Raw genomic sequence first — 27500 nt, 5'->3', positions numbered from 1 at the left:
TTTTCAGATTGTTGTAACTGCCACATTCATCTGTGGCTGTGCATGATTTTCATCGCTACACCTCGTCTCCAACGTTCGTCGTACATTGATAAGTATAAAATCAAATATAAAAGTGTTTGACAGTAGTAGTAGTAGTAGTAGTAATTGTTGTAATTTGTACTCGCATTCGTAGCAGTGGCAGTAATGTTGACTAACACATAACCTACGTTCGAGAAATCACGTACTCACTACAAGAAAATACTGATATTAGGGAGACACACACACACACACACACACACACACACATACAGAGAGACACCTTACCTCCAATCTCAGAGTCGCAGCGGTGCCGCCAGCCCCTGAGGGACGGTGGGTGAGGCGAGGGAGCCGCGGCGGGCCGGGGGGAGGAGCAGCCAAACTCTCCCTCTCGCTTTTGACCGCAGCCGGGGGACAAAAGAGGGCCACTGGGTCACGAGGCCGCTGCTCCACTCTACGGATCACCTTTGCCCTTCTCGACGATCCATATCCTTCATCTACTTATGTCTTTGCTTTCATTTACCTATTGTTCTTTTCTAGTGCGCCTGTTTTCCATTAATTTTCGAATGTGTGTTGCATGTACAGCTTTCCTTGCCGCACTTTTTCTGATTATAAAGTCTTTTTCTCCATGAAGTTACACGTAGTTCTGCACCCGTAAAGAATCGTGACTTTCAATCTACTTCAGTGATAGTCAGCGTAATGAAGTTTGTGACGCTGATGGAATACACACTGAATACTACAGCTGAGGAATATGGTGGTGAGGGTGACGCGCGCGCGCGCGCGCGTGTGTGTGTGTGTGTGTGTGTGTGTGTGTGTGTGTGTGTGTGTGTGTGTGTGTGTGTGTGTGTGTGTGTGTGAGTGGGTGGGGCGGGTGTGGCCGTGATATATCCCAGAGAAGTGATGGTAAGAATGGTACCTAAGCCTATGAATATACAGCTATGAGAGAAATTACGGTGAGGGCAGAGTGTGAACCCGCGTGCAGCCCAAGAAAGGGTGACAGTGGGGATAGCGTGTACAAGAAAAGGTGGCAGTGAGATGTGTAAGTCCTTTTCCAGGCCAGAGGAAGGTGATGGTAAAGAGAAGTGTGTTTGTCTTGTGCAGTGTCGAGGATGGTTATTAGTGTTGATTATGATACGTCAGGAAGTGCAGGACAGGTTAAAGAATGGAGTGTGTGGGGACACATGTTTAGCTCCTCAAAGTTTTGTTGCCGTCTGTTGCTCTCGATGCGTTACTCGTGCTGGCTCTCGTGCTCTGCTCTGCTCTTGGTTTGTCTTCGATGAGTGTGTAAGTTATGACCAGTACTTAGCCTCATCCATTACCTTGTTATTCTTATCGACAGAATTCAGACACTGTTTCATCTTTTCCTCCTAATGGTAATGAAGTAAGCCCATTTTTTCACATAAGCAAAATTTTTGTAATTAATTCATTTGGTGACTTTTCATGTCATAGAAATTCTGCTCAGTAATAATTACTTGATGTGATTCTTTTCGAGAAATGAAATTACCAATTTTCAAGTAAAAAATTAGGCTCACTCCTTTACCGAAGTTATAGGACTGTTCAAAAGTTGATGTCCCCATTGGCATCACTTAGTTACTAGTACTTTTTTTTCATATGAAATGCAAGAAGATGAATATGCAATACTGAATTGGTCAATGAATCTATAACAATGTGACATTCAAACAGTCCTGAAACCTCTCCATGTCCGCACCACAGAGCCTCAAGACCCACCTTCGCATTTGGGTGCAGGAGCTGAAGTGAAGCAATGAATATATTTCTCAAGATTTATTAACAAAATAATTTATATAATACATAACATACACATTTGTAGCTGTAGAGTAAACACTAAATTGAGCCAGTTTCTGCTAGCAATAGCAATATACACTTTTTGGTAATGCCTTTCAACCCCGCCCCTGGACGCAGTGAGGGCCACATCACGACGTGGGTCCTCCGGCACGGCCGCACTGCGCCAGAGGCACACCCGTGAGCACTGGCGTGCCGACACACACCTCGCTGCAAGACGTGTGGACACAAGACGCTCCCTGACGAGAGCGGGCTCAGGGCGGCCAATCTCCTGCTGGCTGATCTTGAACACAGATCCAGGACAGCTCTAGCACGGTAGGACAGAACACAATCACAGTCTGAGGAAGGTGGGGACCCTTGCTGCACGTCCCCTGCCACTTGTCCCCGCGACGTGATTACACCATGGGATGGCGCTCGCTCACTAGCCATCATCACTGTAGACTTGTCACTCGCGGCACTGAGGATCACGGGCTGCAGACGTCGCGGGTGGCTGACCAGAAGTCACTCGTGCGGCGTGTGTCCGCTACTGGAGTAGATCCACGAGGGCAGATATATACGTCTGCGCCATTTGTAGGGTTTCAAACTTGGACAACTTCTGGTCGCCACTCAGCGCGGGGATGTGTTCTCGAAGTCTGTCAAAGGCGTTGTTTAGTCCATTCATCCGACGTCTCTCCCGCGCGTTGGCTGCCAGGCGACGCTTCTTGATCACTTCACGGCCCACGATTTTCGGAGGTCTTCGGCGACACTTTGCTTGGCGGCCTCGCGACACTGCCAGGGAACAGTTGGGGTTGTTGAGGTCGGAGACAGCCGCCAGGACAGGGTGAGTGGTGCCAGGAGCGCCCCAAGACCACGACGCGGGGCCACTCTGGTGATTGCTCCAGCCGTGGGAGGAGCTGCTCTCGATGCTCTCACAGCTGCTGATGGGGGAACACGAAGGGCTGGGACGGTTTTCCTCGGAAGCACACCAGTTACTGGAGTCTTTGGAGGAGACATTGCTTGAGCACTGAGCGGGGAGTGTGTAGGCGCCGGTGGTGTAAGGTGAGCTGGGACAAGCTAACTGCTCCAAGTATACCGAGGCGTGATCCAGAGGGCTGGAGTAGCCCGGATGCGACGCGGGGAAGTACCAGTCCGACACCGACATGTCTACTGGCGTCTCGTACAGTGGTCTGACCCTTGCCCCGCCACGCGTCACCTTTATATGCCTCAACGCTGATCACGTGACCCCACCGACCAATAAGGCGTTGGGGTTGTGACCGTGGGCGGGGCTGTGACCGTGGGAGGGGCGGCGGTCGGGGGAGGGGCCAGGTAGCGTGCCCGCGGCGGGGTGTGGGGGTCAGGCGGGCCACCGCTGCCGTGCTCCCGCCAGCCACACCAGCTGGCCAGGTGGCGGCGTGCGTGTGGCGGCGCCGGGGTGTGGTGCTCTCCGCAGGCAACCCCGATAATTGTTGCCTTGGGCCGCCGCCACCACTGCCGTCCTCCTCCTCGGTGAATTCCACTGCATTCTTCGATCCTTGCCCTTCACTGCCTCGCGCTCTGATCAGCCAGGGAGGAGAGGCAACACACTCTACAAGGCCAATACTCTATACGCGGGGATCCGGAGCGCCTCACTAATCCCGCTCAGCTACAGACCAGATTGGAGCGTAAAAGCCCACTTGTTACATTTTTGTTCCCCATCAACACGTAAACCGCCATTGCTTGTGGCAACAAGTCGTCTCCCTGGTCTGCTGAATTGATCAGAGATGCATTAATAGTCGAAAATCCAGTATTTTGGTGTTTGTCTCCTTTTTGTGTGTTGTGCTGTGCTGGGATGCAGGAAACCCTCAGCCTGATGCTTGGGGTACAGCATGAATAGCTATGTACATCAAGGAGTGTTCAGTGAGATGGCTCGGGAAAACATGAAAACAACTAATACAATCATATCTTGATCTCACATACACTGGCCTGGCATTCAACATATTTTCCTAGAAATTTGAATATAGCTCCAACATTATAAAACTATAATTCAAACACAACCTTTTATTCAGCGCTCCGTGGCCATCGCAGCAAGATCTCGCAATCTCGGCCTCAACACGTACACTCAGGAATCTTTGGTGAAGGCGATACGATCAGGGACGCAGGGTCGGTATGGGCCACCAAGAATTAGCGGACTTTTTTTTTTGGTTCAGACCACGCAGACGATGGTCCTCTTCTAAATATAGTCACTTTGCGAACGTTGCATTGCCTTATTAAGCGTTGGCGCGTCATTCCCTCAGCTCAAAATCACTCCTCTGGTCGGTCAGTGATCTCTCCTGCCTCCCAAACAAGGACTTCGCCAGCATCGCTTGTTCCACGCAACTTATTATTTACTTGTTTATTTTTTTCTGTTTTCTTTTTTTTTTCAGACAGCGTCATAAACCAAACCAGCCGAGCTCAACCCGTAGAGTTTGTACGTCAACTTGAACACTGTTTTTACAATCTGTACAGTTTGAATCTATTATTATTAACTCTCTCTCTCTCTCTCTCTCTCTCTCTCTCTCTCTCTCTCTCTCTCTCTCTCTCTCTCTCTCTCTCTCTCTCTCTCTCTCTCTCTCTCTCTCTCTCTCTCTCTCTCTCTCTCTCTCTCTCTCTCTCTCTCTCTCTAACTACCTTATTATTTCTGACTTAATCTCTCATCACCTTAATCTCATCTCTCGCACCTTCATCCTCCTTGGGCCACTCCAGGTTTCCAGCCTTTATAACCATTGTAGGATATTAGCTCACCTTAATTTTATCATCTGTATCTTTCGTGTTAAAATTTTTCTCAAGCACCAACATTTAGTTTCACATTACCTGTCATAATTTACAACTTTGATTTCATGGGTAAAGTGCTGCCGGCGTGCATGTCACTCCCGCCGCGGCAGGAGACACATACATCTGCTCTCGAATGTTGCATGGAATGAAGAGCTTGCATGTGGTCGCGAATCAATACTTGTGAAGAGATTATCTACTCTTTAACGAGAACTTTTACTGCCTGATCGTTTGCCAGTGGAGAGATATGACTGTGTCTGCTCATAAACACGAGTTATAACGTAAAGCTCCACGACGCCCCTCTGCCTTTGTGTCGCCGTGGAGTCGCTGTGTTAAGGTGCTTGGTCAGTGATATGTGACAACGATGATGGAGGGACATGCTCATTGGCTCCACTCCACAACTTAACGATGTACATTAATAAGTTGAGGATCTGAGCCACAGCGGTTACTGAGCTGCATGGATTGGGTGCCATGATCTGCGGAAAACACTGGTCCGTCAGATGCTGGAATTTTAATGCAGGGGGAAGTGGTGAGCCTTGTATGGCGTTCCCCGAGCAGCGCCCCGCCCTTCCCCCCTTCCCTCACTCAGCTCTCGCGTGTCATTAACTTCTACCTGTTTTATGTCATCTGCTCGTCCATTAATCTCCGTAATTGTGGATTCATTGCTAAGTCGTTTGTTTTTTTTATGTGTGTGTGATGCGGTGTTTCCTCATCAGCGGGATGAGTCACGTCGCAGGTGTTCCTTTCGTCCACCGTTCGATATCCCTCAGCCAAGCCCTCTCTCCCCTCCCTTTTCGTTCCCGCTTCTCCCCTTCCCTCACTGCCTCGCTTCCCGCCCCCACCCGCCTCTACAATCAGCCGGTCGAAGATCTGGGAAAGACCACCGCTTATGCATGGTCTGTGGGACGCACGAGCAGACAAGCGCGCGTGCACACACACACACACACACACACACACACACACACACACACACACACACACACACACACACACACACACACACACACACACACACACATACAGGCAGAAAGATTGTAACATATATACATATTTACAAGACTGATGGAAGACAAAAAAAAAAAAGCTGAAGAATAGGAGTTGTAAATGACTGAAAGAGAGAAAAGTGTCATGTATACACTTACAGATAGAAAGCTTTAAATTGAACATCCATATATTTCAGAAATGGATGCAGGCGTTTGGATAGCAACGTGTTCGGAGATTTCAGCAGGATTTCTGAAGGCTGTGCATATTACTTAAGAAATTTACAAGTGACATCTATGATATTTTACTGAGTCGTAAAAGCACTTGAGCGAATCCCAAGAAGTGGCGTTGCAGCAAGAACGTGAAAAGTGGCTGAGGGGGAGGAGAAGACCAGTCAGGAATCTCAGACTGGGGGTGTCCTGAGGTGGTGTGGTGTAAGAAGTAAAATCAAAGCAAGTTCGTAAAAAAACCTCCATGGATATAGTTAATGGTGTTCAGATTGGGGTGAGGATAAGTGGAGGCGGGGGGTTGGGAATAAATCTGGCGTGTTTGTCTGGCCCTTGGGTGCGTGCTTGTCGCCCGCCTGTGTATTATGAGTGGCAGCCCGGTGACCAGCTGCTTCCCGACCGGCCGTCACACCGCCATTCAAGGTAAGCAGGCAGGTGGGCAGCTCTGCAAATCTGTGTCTGGAAGTAACCTTCAGACTGTTCTGGCTCCTCCCACCCAACCACCCACCCACCCTCTCCCATTCTCTCTCTCTCTCTCTCTCTCTCTCTCTCTCTCTCTCTCTCTCTCTCTCTCTCTCTCTCTCTCTCTCTCTCTCTCTCTCGTGTTTTATCGAACCCTTCTTCATCGCTAAGCACTTTTTAAGTGTCCTTCTCCTCCTTCTCTACCCCTTCTTTCCCCTTTTTTCAACATATCATCCTTTTCTTAGATACTTCTCCTCCTCCTCCTCCTCCTCCTCCTCATTCTCCTTCTTCTTCATCCCTCTTCTCTTATTCCTCTCTCCGTCACCTCCTCCTCCTCCTCCTCCTCCTCCTCCATCGTTAGGTTCCCACTAACATCTCGAAGCGATAAATACTGCAGACGTTTATAATTTGAGCGACGGTGGATACTGGGCTTTGAATTTTATAAGAATATAATGATGGGGAGAATTTAGGGCTGCGGGGAAGCACCAGTGACCGATATTGTGACTTAAGCGCGACGGAGAGAGAGAGAGAGAGAGAGAGAGAGAGAGAGAGAGAGAGAGAGAGAGAGAGAGAGAGAGAGAGAGGAGGAAGAAGAGGAGGAGCTGGAGGAGGATCTGAAGCGGGCTGCGGGATGGACTGGGAGGACCAATAACGTGAGGTTTATTTTTCGCTAACCACACTGTTGGCTGTCTAAGTGACGAGCGTTAGGTATTCTTTAGTGCGTCTTGATCGTCGGGGTGTGTCGCGCCTTGTCTTCGTCTTTTTCTCACTTGGAAACGACAGTTGTAGGTTGTGGGTGACAATTGAGGGGAGAAATAGCTGTACACGGGTGATGATTTCTCTCTCTCTCTCTCTCTCTCTCTCTCTCTCTCTCTCTCTCTCTCTCTCTCTCTCTCTCTCTCTCTCTCTCTCTCTCTCTCTCTCTCTCTCTCTCTCTCTCTCTCTCTCTCTCTCTCTCTCTCTCTCTCTCAGTACCTGTCGCACTGTCTTCCCGTCAGTTTCCATCAAGTGTGGGCCGCCATCCGAACTCCCGCTCTTCGTTGTCTCCCTCGAGTATGATCCTCAGCCAACCAGTACTAAGGGTCCACCTGATCTGATGATGATTAGGCACGTGCCCTCCATCTCCTCCTCCTCCACCTTCTCCTTCCTCTCCTCCTCCTCCTCCTCCTCCTCCTTCTCCTCCTTCTCCTTCTCCTTCTTCTTTTCCTCCTCCTTCTCCTTCTTCTTCTTCTCTTCCTCCTCCTCCTCTAATGTCCCGTTCTATTCTCCCCCCTCTCCTCTCCTCTCCTCTCCTTCTCTCTGTTCTACTCCTACAAGTGTTATTGGTGCTCTTATCGTTACCTCCAGCACTATAACTAAGCATACTTGTTTCACTAAGAAGGCAATATCAGTCTGTCTCTACCTTGCATTTTCACAGTTTTGAGATCAAATTTGTGGATAAAACCAACACCATTGAGCTCGGAATGTGCGAGAACCAGTGCGATGAAATAACGAAATGTAGTAAGTTCTGGTCTGTCCAAAGTTACGAACAAAAAAGTACCGGAGAGGCGTCCACTGCTATTACTGTTGCCACCATCGCCTGCCTGCGCCATATTTCATGCAACATTGCTGGCATACTGGTACTTAGTTACTATTACCACTATTGCTCCTGCTACTACTGATGTTGCTGCTTCTGCTGCTGCTACTGATGATGATGATGATGAAGATGATGCTTGCTGCTGTGGCTGCTGCAAATGTACATAATACTAATGCTGATCCCTCTGCTACCACCACCACCACCACCACCACCACCACTGCTGCTGCTGCTGCTTGCTGCTGTAGCTGCTGCTGCTCCTACTACTACTACTACTTTTACTACTACTACTACTACTACTACTACTACTACTACTACTACTACTACTACTACTACTACTGCTGCTGCTGCTGCTGCTGCATGCTGCTGCTGCTGCTACTACTACTACTGTTGCTACTACTACTGTTGCTATTACTACTACTACTACTACTACTACTAGTACTACTGAGAGAGAGAGAGAGAGAGAGAGAGAGAGAGAGAGAGAGAGAGAGAGAGAGAGAGAGAGAGAGAGAGAGAGAGAGAGTGAGAGAGAGAGAGAGAGAGAGAGAGAGAGAGAGAGAGATACAAAAAGACAGATGGAAAGAAAGGAAGAAAGAAAGACAGACAGACAGAGTAAGCGTACTGCCCGTGGTGAATGAAACCTCACCCGGCGCTGACAGGAAACGCCTCCACACCAGCCATGAGGGGCACCGGGCAGCAATGGGACGGAGTTAATTCCACGGGTTTCCTGAACAGTACTATTGGCAACAGTCGGCGCGGCCTCTCAGTCCCTGCAGCCGCGCGAGTCATGTACTCTCGTAGACCGCCTCTGCTAGTTATAAACCAGACCATCGCATCGCCACAGTTTAGTGCTCCAACTTCTGAGACTCGCCACAGAGGGACGCCCATTACGTTATAAAGGCGGGCGTCCTTAGCCAGTGATAAAGATGATATGGAGCTCACGGCTGATGCAGTGTTGCGCTAAAACATGGCATCGTTTATCATATCTCTCGATCAGAATGGGCCTGGTAACCCAAGCCTCGGGGCAGATTGCCCGCCGATAGTGAAAACAAGAAGATTCTTTATAGATTTAAGTTTGCTGCCTTGACGGAAATAAATAATAATTACCATTGTTTGGGGAAATGATAGCGCCATCCATTTAGGAGGTGAGAAATTTGTGTCGTAATGGTAGGGTGTTGGTCTTAGTGGCGTAGGTTTTTATAGCAGCTGGGTAATGTATTTTTGTACGAAATTCGGTAGAAATTGGAAAAGTATATTTAGTGAGCTCGCAAAATATTTTCACAGAGTTTCACCATGAGTACCTATATATATATTTATACTGACACTTTGCGGTGTACAGATCACCTCCTACACTGCACCGCCTCTCTTGTTTTCGTGCCCTCTTTTCCTGGTGCCTCCACTCGCCCCTCGCCGTACCTCCCGCCCCGGCTCTTCCCTCACCACTGATGCTGCCCTCGCCGCCACTTTTTCTCACTCTGGCCTACTGGAATACTTTAGTGATATTCGGCTTCGATCTCTTTGAAATTAGCACACACACACACACACACAACACACACACACACACACACACACACACACACACCACACACACACACACACACACAACACTACACACACACACACATCTAGCTACCTTGAACATTTTTTTTATCTCTTATAATCTATGTAAGCGCAATTATCAGTGTTTTCTCACCTATAACTTGCTGGTTTATTCTTTTTTTTTCTTCTGATAAAAGAAACTTGTTTCTTGTGTACTAAGGTTTTTTCTTTGTGTTTCATGGTTTGCAGCAGGCTTGTCACAAAAACTGACTCAATTAAGTTAATCATCATCCACGAATTTTATTATAACTCGAATTTTGATAAAGCTGTGGCATTTTGTTTCTAGTGATTAAATGCATGCAAATACCTACATGTTTAGCCACTGCCCTTCCAAAGCAGTCACTAATATGGGATGAAGGGCTAAAGAAAAAAAGAAGAAAAGGATTGTAGATTATTTCCTAGAGCGCAAAGTGAACCCCGTCACGCAGAGCACAACAGAGGCAGTGGTGACAGTAAGGCGCGATAGCGGAGGATGGCTCTTGTTTTATTGCACACTCCCTCTGTTCCTCTTCCATTTTAACTTCTTGTCTCCCTTCCACCGACTCTCTTATGACCTACTTGTGTGTGTGTGTGTGTGTGTGTGTGTGTGTGTGTGTGTGTGTGTGTGTGTGTGTGTGTGTGTGTGTGTGTGTGTGTGTGTGTGTGCAAGTGATCATCCAGTGGGTTCAGCCCCTAGTTTTGGCTGTGATGGATAATTTACCTTGATTACATAGTAGCTCAGGTGTGCTGCCGCCTCCTGCATGCTAACACGATCGATGCTGCGCTGCTCCTCCCCTGCCCCCCGCTCCTTTAAGTCTTTACTGCTCCTTCTACCGAGGTCATTCAGACAAGTTGTCGCTTATTGAACCAATGATTAGCACAGGCGCAATCATTTTTTTTCTCTTCTTTTCCTTGCGTTGCTGTGGTCGTGGTGAGTGGTAAGCAGCCATTAAGTAAACTGGAGACGCTATGTGGGAGACAGAGGTATTAAACCGCAAGGACGAGACAGACGTGGATGGAAGACGTAACTTAACTTCAACTGTGGCAATTTTTCTTGATTTTTCCTACATTGGTCTGACAAGTGATGACGGTAACTGGCGATGCTTTGCTTTCTTAAGGTTTCTAAATTCCCGGCTATTCTGTTTGGCAGGGGACTCTCCTAATGGCGAGCAGGCTGCCACGCTCTCCACTGCGGGGTGCACTGTCTTGGGTGCAGGTTGTCAGGTGTGACTCCAGTTATTACTTTAGCCTTCGCTCTCATCCTGGCCGTCTTTTGTTTATTAGGTTGTAACTAAACCTCGTCGTCACTTCAATTTATCAGATACGTACACACCCTCAAAAAATATTAAAACAATCTAGTAAATTTCGTAAGTCATCGAAGTGTCATTTAGAGAAGACAGCATTGTTAATTAGAATGCCTTGTTTTTTTGCCGCGCTTGACCATGAAAAGTGTGCTTGGGAATATTTTATTGGTGTCATGTACTGTGCCTGATCGCTCGCGGGAATGGATGACTGGACAGTCGGCGATCAGGCGATAACCTGAGAGCTGGCCGGGCATGAGCAGCCTTGGTAATGTGGCGCCTCCGTCTTCAATGGAAGCGAAGACCATCATTTGTCTGCTATTGCTGTTACTTACTGCATTTGCCTTGCCTGTACCTCTTTAATACATTCCTAATACAGAGGACAAATTAGAAATAAAGACATCCTACTTAGCATCTTTGCCATTCTCCCCAGGCAAAGATTCTCCCTTTGACCGACATCTTATCTGAATGTTAAATAGTTAGAAAATGAAGTCTCTTATTGACCACTTCTCTACTTCTCATAACCGAGTGTCTCTCTGTCGTCTCGCCTTATCGTCTCCGCACCCACACAAGGATACCTGAAACCATTTGTCGGAATGCAACATGTGTGAACCCCAATTAACGAGTTTGATTTAAACGACTCGAAGCGAACTTATAAAAGCTTGCTTGCTATTTTTTAATTTACGTAGCGAAATGTCGGGAAATCTTTTAAAACTGATGTGGTTCAGTGCTCTCTGAAGGCTTAGAGAGAGAGAGAGAGAGAGAGAGAGAGAGAGAGAGAGAGAGAGAGAGAGAGAGAGAGAGAGAGAGAGAGAGAGAGAGAGAGAGAGAGAGAGATATGAAGACTGTCAGACAAACAACTAGACGGACAGACAAATGTCCAGATAGAGTGAAATAGACATGCATACAATTATTCAGACAGACCAACAGAACTGTAGACAAACAAAATGACAGGCACTAAAAATAAAAGGAGATAGAAAATAAAAGAAACTCAGGCATACATATATAGAGACAGGACAGACCAATCAACCACCAGTTCTTACATTACTTTCACGTCCCTTACAAACACTACCCCTCTCTTTCCTCCTCCTCCTCCTACTCCTCCTACTTCTCCTCTTCCTCTTTCCTCTCTCTCTGCTCTCCTCTTCAACTTCCATGTTTTTTCCTCATTCTTCTCGTCTCCCTTCCTCTCTTCTTCATCCTCCTTGTTTCCCTTCATTTCTCTCCTCTCTTCCTTCTCACTCATTCCTCCTGCGTCCTCTTCTTTATCTTCCATATTTCTGTTTATTCCTCTCCTGCGTCCTTTCTCCTTCATCCTGTGTGTTTTTTCTCTCCCTCCCCACACTTGGTCTCTTCCCGCACTCCATCAGTCACTCCCTCGCTTTCAAATCCCCAGTCATCCAGCTCACATTAATTCAAGACGAGTCCAGCGAGAGATAATAAGTCACAAATAATGACTGATTGAGCCGTGTACCCAGCCCTAAAAAGAGACAATAAGGATACACATATTGAGCTATTGACTCGTAACAGCGGGCGAAAAAAAGGATAAGGTATAGAGACGAGAAAGAAAGAGACGGAGAGGGAGAAAGAGAGACTCGGCCATCACGACCACCATCACCACCACTATTACCGCCACCATCACCCTGCCAAGTCAACGCTCCCGGCCGTTTTTCCACATGAATCGCCATGAACATCCCTCATTATCACCACGGTATCTGTCATGCTCGCCGCTCAATGCCTGTCACTAATAAAACCAATCTCAATCCCAGTCCAGTCCAGACGGGTGAGATGTTCTAATCACATCTCTGTCTCTCCATTTCTGCGTTTTGCTTTTGAGATTGGCCGCCAGACCAGTCAGTACCTAAGGGCGAGTGGTGAGTGAGCGAGTGGTGAGTGAGTGTATGATGGTACGGAGTGTTTTCTCTCCCTATCTTGAAGGCTTTTAACAGACTCTAGTGGAAGTTATATTGGAATTTATAAGGGTATTTTCATATTTTCATTAGTAATTTAAAAGTAATGCAGAAGTGGGAAAAGAATGAAATAAAATAATATGACATCATCTCTGGAGGAGTATCGTCTCCGTATCTTGACGGCTTTTAACGGATTCTTGTGGCAGTTACTGGAATTTACAAGGGTATTTCCATGTTTTTCACGGAGGAATAGAGCAGAAGTGTGAGGAAAAACTAAAATAAAGTGACTGAACATCTTTGTGGAAGTTTTGCCTCCGTTCTTGACGACATTTAACAGACTCTAGTGGAAGTTACTGGAGCTTCCAAGAGTGCTTTCATGTTTTTCATTGATAATTTAAAGGAAATGTAGGAGTGTAAAAAAAAAAACCGACTAATCATTTTTGTAGGAAGTTTTGCCTCTGTATATCTTGACGGCTTTTAACAGACTCTAGTGGAAGTTACTGGAGCTTCCAAGAGTGCTTTCATGTTTTTCATTGATAATTGAAAGGAAATGTAGGAGTGTAAAAAAAAAACCGACTAATCATTTTTGTAGGAAGTTTTGCCTCTGTATATCTTGACGGCTTTTAACAGACTCTAGTGGAAGTTACTGGAGCTTACAAGAGTGCTTTCATGTTTTTTCTTTTTTTATTGATAATTTAAAAAGGAATGGAGCATCAGCGTGAGATAAAAAAAAAAACACCCATAAGAACCCTTTAAAAATAGTCCTAATGAAAGCCCAAAACATTAGGGAAAACGAGCCTAAAAGTGAGAGAGGACGAAGAGAGGAGGGAGGAGGGTTGGGAGGGAAGGAAAGAAGGAGAGAGGAAGAGCGCATCGGTCAGTAGGTCATAAAAAGAGTGAAGTACATATGTAAGTTTTGTTTCGCGTGTTTTATGTGCTTCCTTTTTGCATACAACTTAGACGTGTGTGTGTGTGTGTGTGTGTGTGTGTGTGTGTGTGTGTGTGTGTGTGTGTGTGTGTGTGTGTGTGTGTGTGTGTGTGTGTGTGTTCCCGTGCGTGTGTGGTGGATTGGCTCATTGGGCTTCTATGAGCTTTATTTGACGCTCATTGCTGTGTGCGTGTTACTGGCCCATTATTACGGCAGCGATGTGCGTGCGTGTGTGTGTATTTGTGTGTTGTAGGGACCCACAACCATCACACACACACTCTACCCTCCATCCCTCCCACCACCACCACCACCACCACCACCAGCGCTCTCCTTCCCTAACTAAACGCTACGTACACTTACTTAACCATCTTTCGACGTCTAGAGGTCGCACGCCGCCGCTTGTGAATGCTTTTTATACTTATATTTTCCGACTTTCGCCTCGGTTACTTACACACAGAGTCACGGCAGTAGCGGACAACCGTGGGTGTTATTAAGAGGGAAAGGAGGAGAGGGAAAGGTTTGGGAAAGGCGGGAAGGGTCAAGGAAGGTGGTCTGAGCAGAAATGGAGATGAAAAAACGAGTCGATGAGAGAGAGAGAGAGAGAGAGAGAGAGAGAGAGAGAGAGAGAGAGAGAGAGAGAGAGAGAGAGAGGGGAGGGAGGGAGAGATGAGGAGATAGGTAGGTAAAAGTGGCGAGTAGTTTGAAGGGAGAGAGAGTGGTAGGTGGAAGGAAGAGGCCGAGCACGGAGCTAAAGGGGCGTGGTGCCTTAAAACATTCGTGTAACAGGTAAAGAACTTCAAATTTAGGTGCGCGTGTTGTGATTAGACAGTAATTGCGGGTTGTCAGCTTCTTCTCCCCGTTTCCCAATCTTACGAGGGAACGGGTCCCGCTCACCCATTTACACTTTGTTCATGGGGCGTGGTATTTTTCGCGCTCTTGTTGTTGTTGTTATTGTTGTTGTTATTATTGTGATGGTGGTGGTGGTAGATGGTGGTGTTAGGTTAGTCATTGTTGTCCTCGTCGTCGTCGTTGTCATTATTGTTGCTGCCACCATTTTTCTGCTATTTTCGTTACTGTTGTTCTTGTTGTCTTACTTTTATTCTTGTCGTTGTTATAGTTCCCAGCCTTATAATGAGCGGCTGCCGTCGCTGCCTGAGTGGACCCGATCGACCGTTCAGTGATTGATTCTCCACGTTGGCCTGATTGATGGTTGCATCCCTCACTTTGCCTGCGCCACCAGGATTGATTAATTAAAACCAGACCTTGTGCTTCACTTAAGGTACCTGTTTGAGCGCCATGTAGCTTTGTCCTGCCTCATGTGACCTGCCCCGGGATGTGTAGTGCATTTATATATATTTTTTTCTTTTAGCGTCGACAAGTGACCGCGGGTCTTTACGTCTGGCGTGCGTACAAATTATATTTCCACTCCCCTACGCGAGTGTTCTATTAGTGTTGTGCATTTGTGTCTGGCTATGTAAGTAATAAGGCACAGTGCTTGGATTAAACATGCGCTGCTACTGAGCCGCTCTTTAGGTGAGAATTTTGCGGCTCAAACCACAAATCTGACTGGATCAAAGAATACCTGAAGCGATATCAAATTTTTATTGTCGTTTGCTCGTCAAAAGCATCAATCACGTTGTTGCTTTGAAGCCGCTTTATTGACGTAGAATAAAGTAAAAAATGGTAAAGAACATTTTAACGACAGTTTTCAGAGGCGAGAGAACTTGGGCGATGCTCATCAAGAAAAATAGCGTTGACATCACTTGGACTGTCTTCATCTCGCATCGCACCAACTTATCCGTCCAGTCATCAGGTTGAATAAATCACCACAAGTAAACACAGAATATGCATCGCGGCGGCAGCTACACAACATCCGGAGTTCGTTTGCGTGTACGTGGTCTTGGAGGGACAGGTTCTGTACCATGGGACCCAGCAATGATTGCAAGATAGAGCGAGGACAGAATTCAGTGATAGTGATGGGGTTCACATAAACCGAGAATCCTGGGATAAAGTTTTAACTCTCACTTTCTTGGTGACAACTGACTCCTCTTGCCTCTCCTCCTGAACCCGGGGCAGTGCGCCTTTGTCTTCACTTCACAACAAAGAATACTAACATTAAATGCAGTAACTACCCTTGTTGATGTGCTAAATTAATGTTCCGCCGTTTTTCTTTATGATAAGTCGATCTACATTGTTACTTTTTACGCATTTTAAACATAACATTAGGATCTTTTTTACTTCAAACGCATTGATTTTATAATAGTACAATTTATAAGTTGCTTATTACAGTAATGGTACAGGATCAAAAAGAGATACTTGCCAACACACGAAATCCTGGTTCATGCGTGGTAAAAAAAAGAAAAAAAAGAATTACTTCTGCTTCTTGCCTCATAATACGTAGTTATCGGCCAATTGGCTTCCAGTAATCGTGTATTTATTAACATACGTAATTTCCTCTCGTATCCTCCGAACTGGCTAATTGCATGATCCCCGTCTCTCCTGGCCTCGCTGTGCTTACTCATTCTCACCTTTATTCCGTTTTCATCCTTAATGCGAAAGTGAACCAGTGTTTTTACTTTCATCTCTTTTACTGATAAAGTCGGCAATTTTTTTATTTATTTATTTATTCTTTTTTTTTTCTTGTTACTTGAATTGTTCCGAGAAGAATATTAAATCTAAACTGGCTAACGCTGTTGAAACTTTCTATTGAACTTTTTTTTTTTCAGGGAGCTGCAAATTATCTGACATGTTATTTATTATTTATATATTTATTTATTTATTTATTTATTTATCGATTTATCATATACTTATCTGTCTCTTTAATCATTAACTTATTCAATTTACTTTTAGCCCCTTGAGCCAGCCTCCCCTCACAAGTCAAAAGAAAACTTGACAAAGATAGCACCTGCCAGCTTCTCTATGTGGTCTAATATTATTTTTTGTCAGACGAACACCTTAATGCCGCGCGGGTGGTGAGTGCAGATACTCAGATGTTCAAATGAACCCTGAGTAAACAATGGCTGCTGAACACTAATATCTGTCACATGAATAAGATAATAAGGCCAAACATTGCCAATAAAACAGACGAGTTGTCACATTTACTGGGCAGCTAGCAAAGGGTGTGCCGTGAAGAGGAGATGAACCTGCACTACGTTATCTTTGGAAGTCAGTGGAAATTTAGGGAACAATAATTAGCAGTCTTCGCCTCCGCCTCAGCCAAGGACTTACTGCTTGAGGAAAGGTCAAGAAAGTAAGCCAATGAGAGGATGTAGATGTAACACGGTATGGGGCCAGGGAGAGAGAGAGAGAGAGAGAGAGAGAGAGAGAGAGAGAGAGAGAGAGAGAGAGAGAGAGAGAGAGAGAGAGAGAGAGAGAACTGAAAGTAAAATAGGTAGATCAATTAAGCAGAGAGACAGTTGGATGGATTGATAACCAGATATACATAAGAATGAATACCAGCTGTGGAAATTTTTTTTTCCTCTATATTTCTCAACGTTTAAAGAAGATTGAACAATGATTTAAAAGATAAATATATAGATAATGCTTCATCGCCGCCTTCCAAATAGTGAATGGAAAAGAATTCAAGTCAGATGAGCCAATTTAGCAAGACCCGGATGTCCTTGATAATTCTCTCTCGGAATGGTTTACTTTATAGAAAGGTGGAGAAGCAAGAGTCAGGCAGAGAGTTTCGGAGATTACATAACCTTCTTAATGGTGCCCCGCTGCCATTGCCGTGTGGGGCGCTATGGCGGACGGCGCGGCAGCTCCTGGAATGCAGGCAAAATAATCCCTCCGCTGCTCCCCCGCTGATGACTACTAATTTCGTTTATGAGAGAATAAACAAAAGGAATCGCCGCTTTACGTAGATGAGGACTCTATAAGGCGTGCGATCTTGGCCTCCCTCAAGGTTACCTGCCGTCCCTCGACGCCCTGACCTGGTGCAGATCTTTTGTTCCCTGGAGTGTGAACTGGCAGGCACCTGCAGTACGCCCTGAACGCCGCCCTTCATGACTGCACTCAAGTACTATCACGTCTAAACACTGGCTTCAAGACGTTCATTAGGACTCACGTTTATTTATTGCCGTTTATTTATTGCTTTCGCCTGCAACAGTCATCGTGCATCTCCTCCAGCCATCCGCCTCACCCAGGCCGTCATCTGGTGGGTCCTCCAAACACCCAGTACACTTGTCCTGCCGCACCTCAAGGTCACCAGACCCTCGTCACTCGATCCAGTGCCCTGTCGCTCTCCCCGCCCACCAGTGTCCGCCTGCCATCCACCGCACCCTCGCACCCACTCCTTCTCTCGCCGCCACTTCAGCTCGTTAAGCTAGATTCCTTCAGCCCCTCCATACGTGCAGCAATGAGAGGCGATAGTGAGGCCCGCTGCAAAAAAGCTCCTCCTGCTGTGCAAAGCCAAAAGATGTGCGTGTATATGTGTGTGTGTGTGTGTGTGTGTGTGTGTGTGTGTGTGTGTGTGTGTGTGTGTGTGTGTGTGTGTGTGTGTGTGTGTGTGCGCGTGTGTGTGTGTGTGTGTGTGTGTGTGTGTTTGCAATAGCAATGGCTCTATACATTAGTCTTTCAATTGTGTCCCTGGCGATACCAAAATAACATCACATGTTTAACAAATTAATCTTGGGATCGCCTCACCTGTCAGGCGAGTTAGTGGCAACAGCTACAACACTAATGCCACTTTCGCCACCAATTGGGATCATCAGAAATATCATAAAACGGCTTAATAAGTGTCTGCACCGTGGCGAAGGTACTCGGCGACGCCCCTGGTGACGGACGCAACTCAAAGCGCTCCATGAGGCAAATATTATAATTAGCTCCGAACACAGTGCTTAGTGAGCCACCAAGCGGGGCGGAACACGGCGGGCGGGGCGGGAGAGGAGGGTCCTGCTGCGAGCAATAACACACGTGGCAATAGAGTCTGCAAACTTACTCTTCTCATAAATCCCTGCGCACATGGACCCCGCAGAGCTCAGGCGTGTTGCTTCCTCCATCTAATCTTCCCCACCCCTCCTTCCTCTATGTAGTCTTTTGTAGTTCTCCTCCTCCGCCTCCCATGCATTTCTTTTGTATTCTTTTCCGTTTTTCTCCTTCACATTTACTTGCTCTTCGTCTGACTATATATATTCCTCTTCTTCTTCCTCCTCCTTCTCAACCTCAATTGTCATTAGCATTCGTTATCATAATTTTCGTCTTCTTTTTATTCCTCGTCCTCACTGTCATCATAATTTTTTTTTCTAATTATTATGGCTTTGATGTATCTGTATTTGTTCTCTTCTTTCCTTCTCCTTGTTCTCGACCTCCTCCTCCTCCTCCTCCTCCTCCTCCTCCTCCTCCTCCTCCTCCTCCTCCTCCTCCTCCTCCTCCTCCTGTTCTCCATTACTCCACATTCACCATCACGACCAGCACTACCATAACAGTCACCACTATCAGCAGCACCATCACTACCACCACCACCACCACCACCGCCGCCGCCGCGTCCTGATTCACTCCTGCTTTCCTCACCGTGTTAGTTAGTGGTCGCCGCGTTATCGGACACATCGCCGCGTCATGATCGTCTTGTAAGAATTTCACACCGCAACGTTATCTCCTTGACTCTCTTTCGTGCAGCCCATCCTTGCTGTTCCTTCCTCGCCTCTGTCTTCTGATAACAGTATGATTTCTTCTGGTGGCGCTTTTTTTTTTTATCTTGTGTACCTCACAGACCAAGGGCGACAAAAATGGATGAGGGAAAAATAAAGAAAAAGTCCCGTACGAATTGCTGCTGCTTAATAGAAATTGGAAGGTTAGAAAGAGAGAGAGAGAGAGAGAGAGAGAGAGAGAGAGAGAGAGAGAGAGAGAGAGAGAGAGAGAGAGAGAGAGAGAGAGAGAGAGAGAGAGAGAGAGAGAGAGAGAGAAAGGCTATTTTTGTTTTCTGAGGTGTCTTATTGCGTTTTTCTATTCTCATTTGTTCTTATACATTTTTGGTTTAGGCTTTTGTTACATTATTAACACCTTTGTTTCTCTTGCAGGTGTTTATGTGAGTTGAACTGAGTACGTGCGTGCGTGCGTGCGTGCATGCGTGCCTCGAGACTTTCACACGATTTCTGCTTTCTGTGAGTACCTAGTTATGTACTAATTTTTTTTTTTTTCTGGTTTTTAATGTCTTTTCCATAACCTTTATTATGCTCTCTTCTGTTCACAAGTGTGCGTGTCTTCATTTCAAATGGATTTCAGGTTTGCGTAAGATTATTTGGCCTTGAGCATTCTGAATTTTCTTTTTCCTACGTCGTATTATTTTTTTTTTATGTTTCCAATAATTTGATATACTTTCTCTACTTTTTATAGGTGTTTTTTTTCTGGTTCTCGTAGTTATTACCATTAAGTATCTACATATACTCATTTCTCTTCCATGTTGTGTTTTTTTTTCCTAGTTTTCTGTCCGTTTTTTATTAACCTTGTAATTTTTACGAGTTGCTGTATTTCCTCAATTTCTCGCACCTTCCCTCCACCCCTGCTTTACTTAACTGTATCTTAAACAATTCTTCGATTACCTTCTTTCCAACCCTTTTTATTTTTTTATCTTTTCCTGTCCCTTACAAATCCCATCCACATCCTTTTTACCTCGTCCGGCGTATGACAATCAACAGGGGTCACCTCATAAAAAACAAACATTCCTGTCACACGCGGCAAAAACGAGTCAGCGGCCCCACTTGCACGGCTGAAGGACGTTTGGATCCCGTGTAGCGACGACGACCCGGCGGACAAATGGCGGAGCTGGGTGATGGGAAGGGTCGATACAGTCTGCTGGTTTTTGTAGAATATTTGTACATCCTGCTTCTTCTTTTCCTTGTCCTCCTTATTATCATCCCATCCTCCTCCTCCTCCTTTTTCTTTTCTTCTTCCTTCTTCTCCATATCCCCATCATCGTAGTCATCATTACCATCATTCATCCCAGTCATCATCATCGTCATTATCATCATTATCGTTACCCTCATCGTCATAGATAAGATTTGACATCTTATTGTTATTGTTGTTGTTGTTGTTGTTGTTGTTGTTGTTGTTGTTGTTGTTGTTGTTGTTGTTGTTGTTGCTGCTGCTGCTGCTGCTCCTGTTGTTGTTGTTGGTCTTGGTCTTGTTCTCTTCCTCCTTCTCCTCCTCCTCCTCTTTCATAAGCTTGTTTCTCCTTTTTTCTTGCTTTTTTTTTTTTAACCTCCTCCTCCTCCTCCTCCTCCTCCTCCGGTAAAATGAAAGTCGAGCTCTCACACCTTCTCTTCAAGTGGCGACGTCCTGTCTTCGCTTAACCTTGCATTTTCTCCATCAAACAGCCGAGCCAAGAAACAAAGGAGCCTGGCTATTGCTGCTTTCCTTTTGTATTCCCTTGCGTTTATGTTCCTCCCCCCCCAAAAAAAAAACAAGAATTGTACTCCTTATCATCATCGAGTTTGAAAGAATTGAAGCCGAAATACAACACTATTATTTAACAGCGTAGTGCATCCCACAATCCTCTTTCTCAATCCTTCTCTTCCTCTTGCGCCACCTCCTAAGACTCCACTCCTCATTTTCTCCCTCCTTTCCTACGCTTCTTCCTCCTTCCGATAATTACCACTTCCCTCTCCCTGCCTTCCCTTGCCTTGCCTCCAGCGCCGTCCTTCATGACTGTCACGTAAAGAACCTCAGATGACGAAAAAACAGCAAGTTTCGTCATAGGGGGAGGTGGCCACTGGGCAGCTGGCGGTGGTGGTGGTGGTGGTGGAGGAATAGAGGGAGGAGGTTCTATTAGTGGGTGGTGCGCGAGAGGCTGAACTGAGAGGTAATCGTTGCGCTGGTAGTTGATAATGATCGTTGTAATGAGAGAGTGGAAGGTGTTGGAGAGTAGTTAGCGGAGTTAATTGAATCTCCCTGTTTCTCTCTCTCTCTCTCTCTCTCTCTCTCTCTCTCTCTCTCTCTCTCTCTCTCTCTCTCTCTCTCTCTCTCTCTCTCTCTCTCTCTCTCTCTCTCTCTCTCTCTCTCTCTCTCTCCTTCTCTCTCTCGATCCAAGGTTCAGTTCCAATCTTCCTCCGGGAATGGCCGTCTTCTGTAGCTCTCGTATAGCTAACAGCCCCAGGTTTCTGACTCCTCTCCCCGTCCCACGAATTTATGACGTCTTTTTTCCCCGCTTAGGTGAGTCGGAACGCTGCAGCCAGAGTTAAGTTATATTTGATTTTCATGCTTGAGAGCTAATACAGAAATTACGAGTGCACCTAATCGCGCACGTAGGAATGTTGGTTGGGCCCCCGACTGCCTCATACCTGTCCCAGAACACACACACACACACACACACACAATAGCAGAACCTACATATGTCTACCGAAGACTTATTGTTATTGCTAAAACCCTTAAATAGTTTGTATGAGAATTGAAAAAAGATAAAAAGAAAGAGAAGAGAGAGAGAGAGAGAGAGAGAGAGAGAGAGAGAGAGAGAGAGAGAGAGAGAGAGAGAGAGAGAGAGAGAGAGAGAGAGAGAGATGCACGAAGCCATTAATTTGGTAGGAACTGATCCTGAGGGTGGTGAGATCCATCGGTGGGAAGGATGGGCATACTAGATCGGCTCCCAGTGATGGATGGACGCTGCTGGTAAGGATTATAGGCTGCCACTTACTAACATGATCATCCTTTTTTTTTTTCTCCCCTCTATTTTTATTTTTCACATCCCCATTCTCTTTATCCCCTATGCTATTGACGTGATCGATATTTTTTGTACTCCTGTTACTAGTTCTCTCTCTCTCTCTCTCTCTCTCTCTCTCTCTCTCTCTCTCTCTCTCTCTCTCTCTCTCTCTCTCTCTCTCTCTCTCTCTCTCTCTCTCTCTCTCTCTCTCTCTCTCATATGTAAATATTCAAAAATATTCAAAGCAGCAGTTACCTTCTCAGGTCCTCATTTCCACCACCTCCAGCTCCACCAAACAACACAGATAAATAAATCACTAGTAAAAAAAAAAAAAGAGACAAAAAAGACTCCTGACAAGAGGCAAAGGTTCGCGCGGACACGATATACTCGATAAACAGAAGCCCTTGAGTGATTTAGGGCAGCCAGTGGATTATATTCGCTGAGAGAGGACGCCAGAAAAGACTCCTTTAAATAATGTGTAATTCTTTAAAATATTCAGATTGGTTCACTGGATCGATTGGCGAGGTATCGTTAACTTCCTCGTCGTCCTTCTCCTCCTTAGAAGACGTGGAGGGAGCTTGGGACGTCTGGTATCGATTCGGTGCGTCGTCCTTGTTGTCCTCATCCTCGTCATTCTCGTCCCTTGATGGCCCGGGTATTGTGGGACAGGTTGTAGGTTTCCCCCTGGTTAGTTGTGAGATCTTAGTTTCAGTTTTGGTGTCTGCATCATCATTCCTGTAATGACGCGGTGCAGGGGTGAGGTGATCAGAGGCTGGGTAATCTGCACTCTCATCCACTGTGTTTTGTGTTTCCCTCAATCTTGAGTGATCTGCTGGCTCGCTGCTTACGAAACCTGACAGCTGATAGATTGGAAGCGCAGCAGGAGAGTTAGTATTAAAACACTAAGCACATTTTGAAGTGAGAGGCGTGTTACCTGACTACTGACTTTGACTGTACTGATAAATGTCTTCCGTGCAGTAGTGCTTTGTTTGCGTAGTCAGAATTAGTAATAAAACCTAGCTGTTAGATACAATTGAATTGAATGATCTAACTTTCCCTCAGCGTCCATGCAGGTGCAGCCGAGAGTGAAGATGTCGCATGGAAGGTTATACTCGTAATGGTTATCGCTTCACTGCTCCGCCACGTGTTGACGCATTCACCATCAATTAACACACACACAGGCAGTGGAATAGGCACGTATCTGCATCAGTAATCAAGGCACACGCATAAGCAGCGAAGGCTCGGGCACGTGAATGCGAATAACGGTACGCAGCGCAAGAGATGCAGGCAGTCGTGGTCAGAAAGAAAATAACCTGTACTGGCGTCTTTTTTTTTTTTTTTCATATGCCTTTTCCATCAATCTAATTTTCTTGATCCACTGATAGTCATGTAAGATTCCTAGCAGATTACAAGCCTTGTGATTGAGGGAAGAGCCAAAGTACAGTGGAAGTTAATGGAGAAAGTTGCTCGACTTCTGGTCACGACTGCACCACGAGGCCACCGCGGTTTAGTCAGGCCGAAAATTCTTCTCACGTTCCACACTTGGCAATCGGCAGTTGATTAAAAGGAGGTAGAGTTGCCGGTGTACTCCACGGAAGCTGCAGCAGCCTAAGGAAGAAATTGTTGCCCCGCTAATTGATATGTGTTGTTCATCCGATAGCTGGTATCTCCTGCAACCTAATTAGATCAGCTTTTTTCTCTCTCTTTTCTCGCCACCAATTTCTGAAATATGGCGTGTCTCCCGTTTATCTCTCTTTTTTTTTTTCACGTGCATCTTGTTTTCTAATGTTTTCTTAATGTTTGCTTTGGCAGATTTTATTTGATGCACTTTATATTGGATACATTTAGAATTTAGAGACTTAAAATATTACGCCTTGCATGATTGTACACGAAAAAAGGATGAATTATAATGTGAGAATAGATCATATCCTTTTAAGGCATATAAAGCGAACCCCAGAAAGTAACATTTTCTTGCATCTTCTTCTCCTCCTCCTCCTCCTCCTCCTCCTCCTCCTCCTCCTCCTCTTCCTCCTCCACCTCCTCTTCCTCCTCTTCCTCCTCCACCATGGTCATTATCCTTATCACAACGCCTCCCTCTATCACCAACGTTGTTAATGAGTTTAAGTCAATTAATCTACCTGAGAGATACCTACTAATACAGCACACCTGGACTGAACCCTTTACGCTGCCCAACCTTGTCCTCCCCCATCAGAAAAAAAGAAAAAAAAAATCTTCCCCCCATAGTTAATGCAGGTGGTGACAGAGGGCGCATCACACAAGACGGCAGATATATGTTCGCTGCCTCACAACCAACTGGACCCTAAAGATAATAGCGAACACGCCCCAACTGTTTAACCGTTTTAAAAGAGAAACGATCAGATGCGGGTGTAGTGAGTGAGTGAGAGGCAAATCGGGAAGCTGGGAGTGGCTGGCTGGCTGTCTGGCTGGTTGGTGGCGGCAGAGGTCAGGAGATGAAGGGCCATTGTGTTATATACGAGGAAGTTATATGAATGCGGTTGAGAGTTTTACCTTGTGGTTTGGTGAATGCGTGCTTGGTGCTTCTCTCTGTTTGGATTGACTCGGGCTGGTAACCGGGGAGGAGTGTTAAGGGTGAATGGTCTAATTGTGTTGTGGCGGTGATAGCGGCGATGACGTGGTGCTCATAATGAATCGCAGATGACAGTGATGGGTGTCGAATAAGGGTGTGAGTGACGGGGCGGTGGTGGTGGGCGTCGACGTTGAAAACTTAAAGGTCAAAGTGTTGTTACAAAATGCTGGATTGTTGAGTTGTCTTATTACACCACTACACAGCCAACCACTGGAAACTCAGCCGCGTTGGACAACATTTCTGCCTCTACTGACACTACAAATTGACATCACACATCACTGCTAGACACCATAGCGCTCTTCCACACCACACTTTACTCCACCGCTACTGTGCACTCCACTCACACTCTGCTCCTCTCGACCTCACCGTAATGTAGAGGGAAAGAAGAAATAACATCGTGCATTTTCCACACTCCTCGGAAATATTTCACATCTATACCAGACCACGCACAAGAATAACTCTACTGCACACAGCTTCCCAACACCACACCATAACACTACATCACGTACAATCCTGCGCTACACCATATTCCGTCCAAACATTAGCCCTTCATACCGCATCACGCATCACTCAAACACTAAACTACATTACCCACATACCACAGCGTAACACCGGGCCACACACCACGCTACCGTCACTTCACATCCCTCCCACACACACCTCAGCACTCCACCCGGACGCCACGCCCTGACGCAGGAGGCAGGGCGTGTCCTGGCAGGTGTACTGGTAATGTTGCCTTGAGGGGTGGGCGCGATGAGAGGCAGTTAAGGAGGAAGGTTCTATCATATAAATTTATTTTATTACCACTGACTCGCCTCCGATTCTAGTACTTACATGACATTACTAAACTATTGCAATACGAAATAAAAATAAAAGTCAGGAGTTCGTCGAGTGAGAAATAACGAAATTCGAGAAGGGTCTCTCAGGCTCTGTCAGTCTCCCCTGAAATTAAGAGTAGTTCCAGGGTAGTTAGGTCCTCAGCGGCGCGCCTAGTCCCCGCCGCTTGATGGGTTACGTCCTATAGAACACCAGGATGGAAGCAATCACGGGGGTGAATGATAGAGGGGGATGTGTATTTAGTTAGCGGCGGAAGGATTGGTCTTGCTGAGGAGTGAGTGAGTGAGTGGTCTTGTTGGGCGGGACACTCATCGTTGTAATGGTTTTCGAATAGTTATATATACTACTACAAGTTTCTTTCTTCTTTAGCTTTTTTGCTGCTCCCACATTCATGTTCCCGGACAAGTACGCTCTCACCAAACAAATGCAACTGATATCAAGTACACATTCTGGTGAGCTCTGGCTTTGACGATGAGTTGGTGAGGAGTGTTCTTTGACATCAGAATACAAAGCGAAGAATTGCTGATAAATTTTACTAAGGAATTAATTATGATCATGACAAAAATCTTCTAAGATGGACAGCTGGACAGACTAACATTGGTTGACATGATGATTTCAAGCTGCTAATCTACAAGGCGGGGCGGCGGAGGGGTTGTGGGGAGCAACACTGGCGAGGCGGGGCTGTAAGAAGCAACAAAGGGAGGCCGGGGTGGGGGAGGTAGCACTAGGAGGATGGCGGGGGATGCGACACTGAGGGATGAGCGAAGTTCCCCCAGTCAGTCTAAAAGCGTGGGAGTTTGTTCGTTGCACTGAAATTTTAGGTCAAATTCAAATAAAAACCACTACGTCTTCTCTTCATACACCGCCTAAAAAAATAAACATTCCATCCTCCTCTAATGTGCGCCGCACCGTGCTTTATTTTGACCGAAGCCCTTGACTTTAACCAGTGCATAATCAGCTGCCCAGGTTACTGCACGTCGCATGCTCATAGTGAAGCATGCAGTGTTCACATTGTTAATTCAGTGCAACATTTAGCGAGGTTTGCGTTGTTTATGAAAAAAAAAAAAAAACTTTGTATTTTAATTTCACGACATTTATGAGTCACCGTCGAGATCGCAGCCATATCTCAGCATTCAATCACTTATTTATTTTTACTGGTTACTGTGCTGATGCTGAAGTTATTCTTTGGATTTTTAAATACTGAACAAGAAAGCAGATTCATTAATATGCATAATCATCTTCCTAGTATAATACTATCAAGAGATATCTCATCAGTCTGGCCAACAGTCTACAAAGAGGCCAGACTCGTCCCAGTAGGCAGACGTGCATGAAGGGCAGCGTCGGTAACTGGTCCTTTTCACTTGCCTTAGGAAGCATGTCGCCCCTTGGACCCGGAAGTTGCTGGAATGTTGACAGGTTTGAACAGAAAGCTCACTTTCTTAATAACTTTCTAGACATCTCGATGAGCTGTGATACTTTGAACTTGAAAGTTACTGACCTGTACAAGATCCCAAACAGAGAACAACTAACTATTGTTCAAGAAGTTTGCTGTCCCAGTAAAAAATACATAATTGCAAGGCAGTAATTTCCATAAAAGGAGATTTCCTATGAAATACCGAGTATCTCTTTTCTTCATGATACTATTGAGGTGGTAGGCAATAAGTTGGCATCTGACTCATTAGCTTAGTTACTGTCACAAAAACAAAAACAAAAAAAAATCAGAGGAGTAATTTGGCGCACCTGTAGTACATCAGCCACTGGCAATCCGGTGTTTTTGTTCACCTCTGCACAGCCTCACAAATCGCCATATATATAGATTGCTTGTAGATCCTTACATTCTGTTGTATTAGCAGAAAACTAAGCATAACAGAATACTTGC

General features: G+C 45.8%; 1 protein-coding gene and 1 long non-coding RNA gene across 2 annotated transcripts in view; one reads left to right on the top strand and one right to left on the bottom strand.

Moving 5' to 3' along the window:
• Positions 1-27500, top strand: part of LOC135115020 (uncharacterized) — a 122181-nt gene that overhangs the window by 582 nt on the left and 94099 nt on the right. Inside the window, exon 2 of the long non-coding RNA XR_010275923.1 lies at positions 19562-19645. This is a non-coding gene — a long non-coding RNA (uncharacterized LOC135115020). The remainder of the gene's footprint in view (positions 1-19561; positions 19646-27500) is intronic.
• On the bottom strand, positions 1783-3066 carry LOC135114411 (basic helix-loop-helix transcription factor amos-like). Its single transcript, XM_064030582.1, has one exon. The coding sequence runs from the start codon at positions 2954-2956 to the stop codon at positions 2339-2341; it is 618 nt and encodes a 205-aa protein (XP_063886652.1). The 5' UTR covers positions 2957-3066; the 3' UTR covers positions 1783-2338.

This window comes from Scylla paramamosain, chromosome 1, assembly GCF_035594125.1.
Source record: "Scylla paramamosain isolate STU-SP2022 chromosome 1, ASM3559412v1, whole genome shotgun sequence".
In the NCBI taxonomy this organism is placed as follows: Eukaryota; Metazoa; Arthropoda; class Malacostraca; order Decapoda; family Portunidae; genus Scylla; species Scylla paramamosain.
Note: the sequence above shows the minus strand (reverse complement) of the source record. Positions and strands in the feature narration are given on the sequence as shown.

What these genes read in the sequence shown, in the direction of transcription:
- LOC135114411 (XM_064030582.1), bottom strand. Translation starts at nt 2,956, where the DNA reads ATGTCGGTGTCGGACTGGTACTTCCCCGCGTCGCATCCGGGCTACTCC.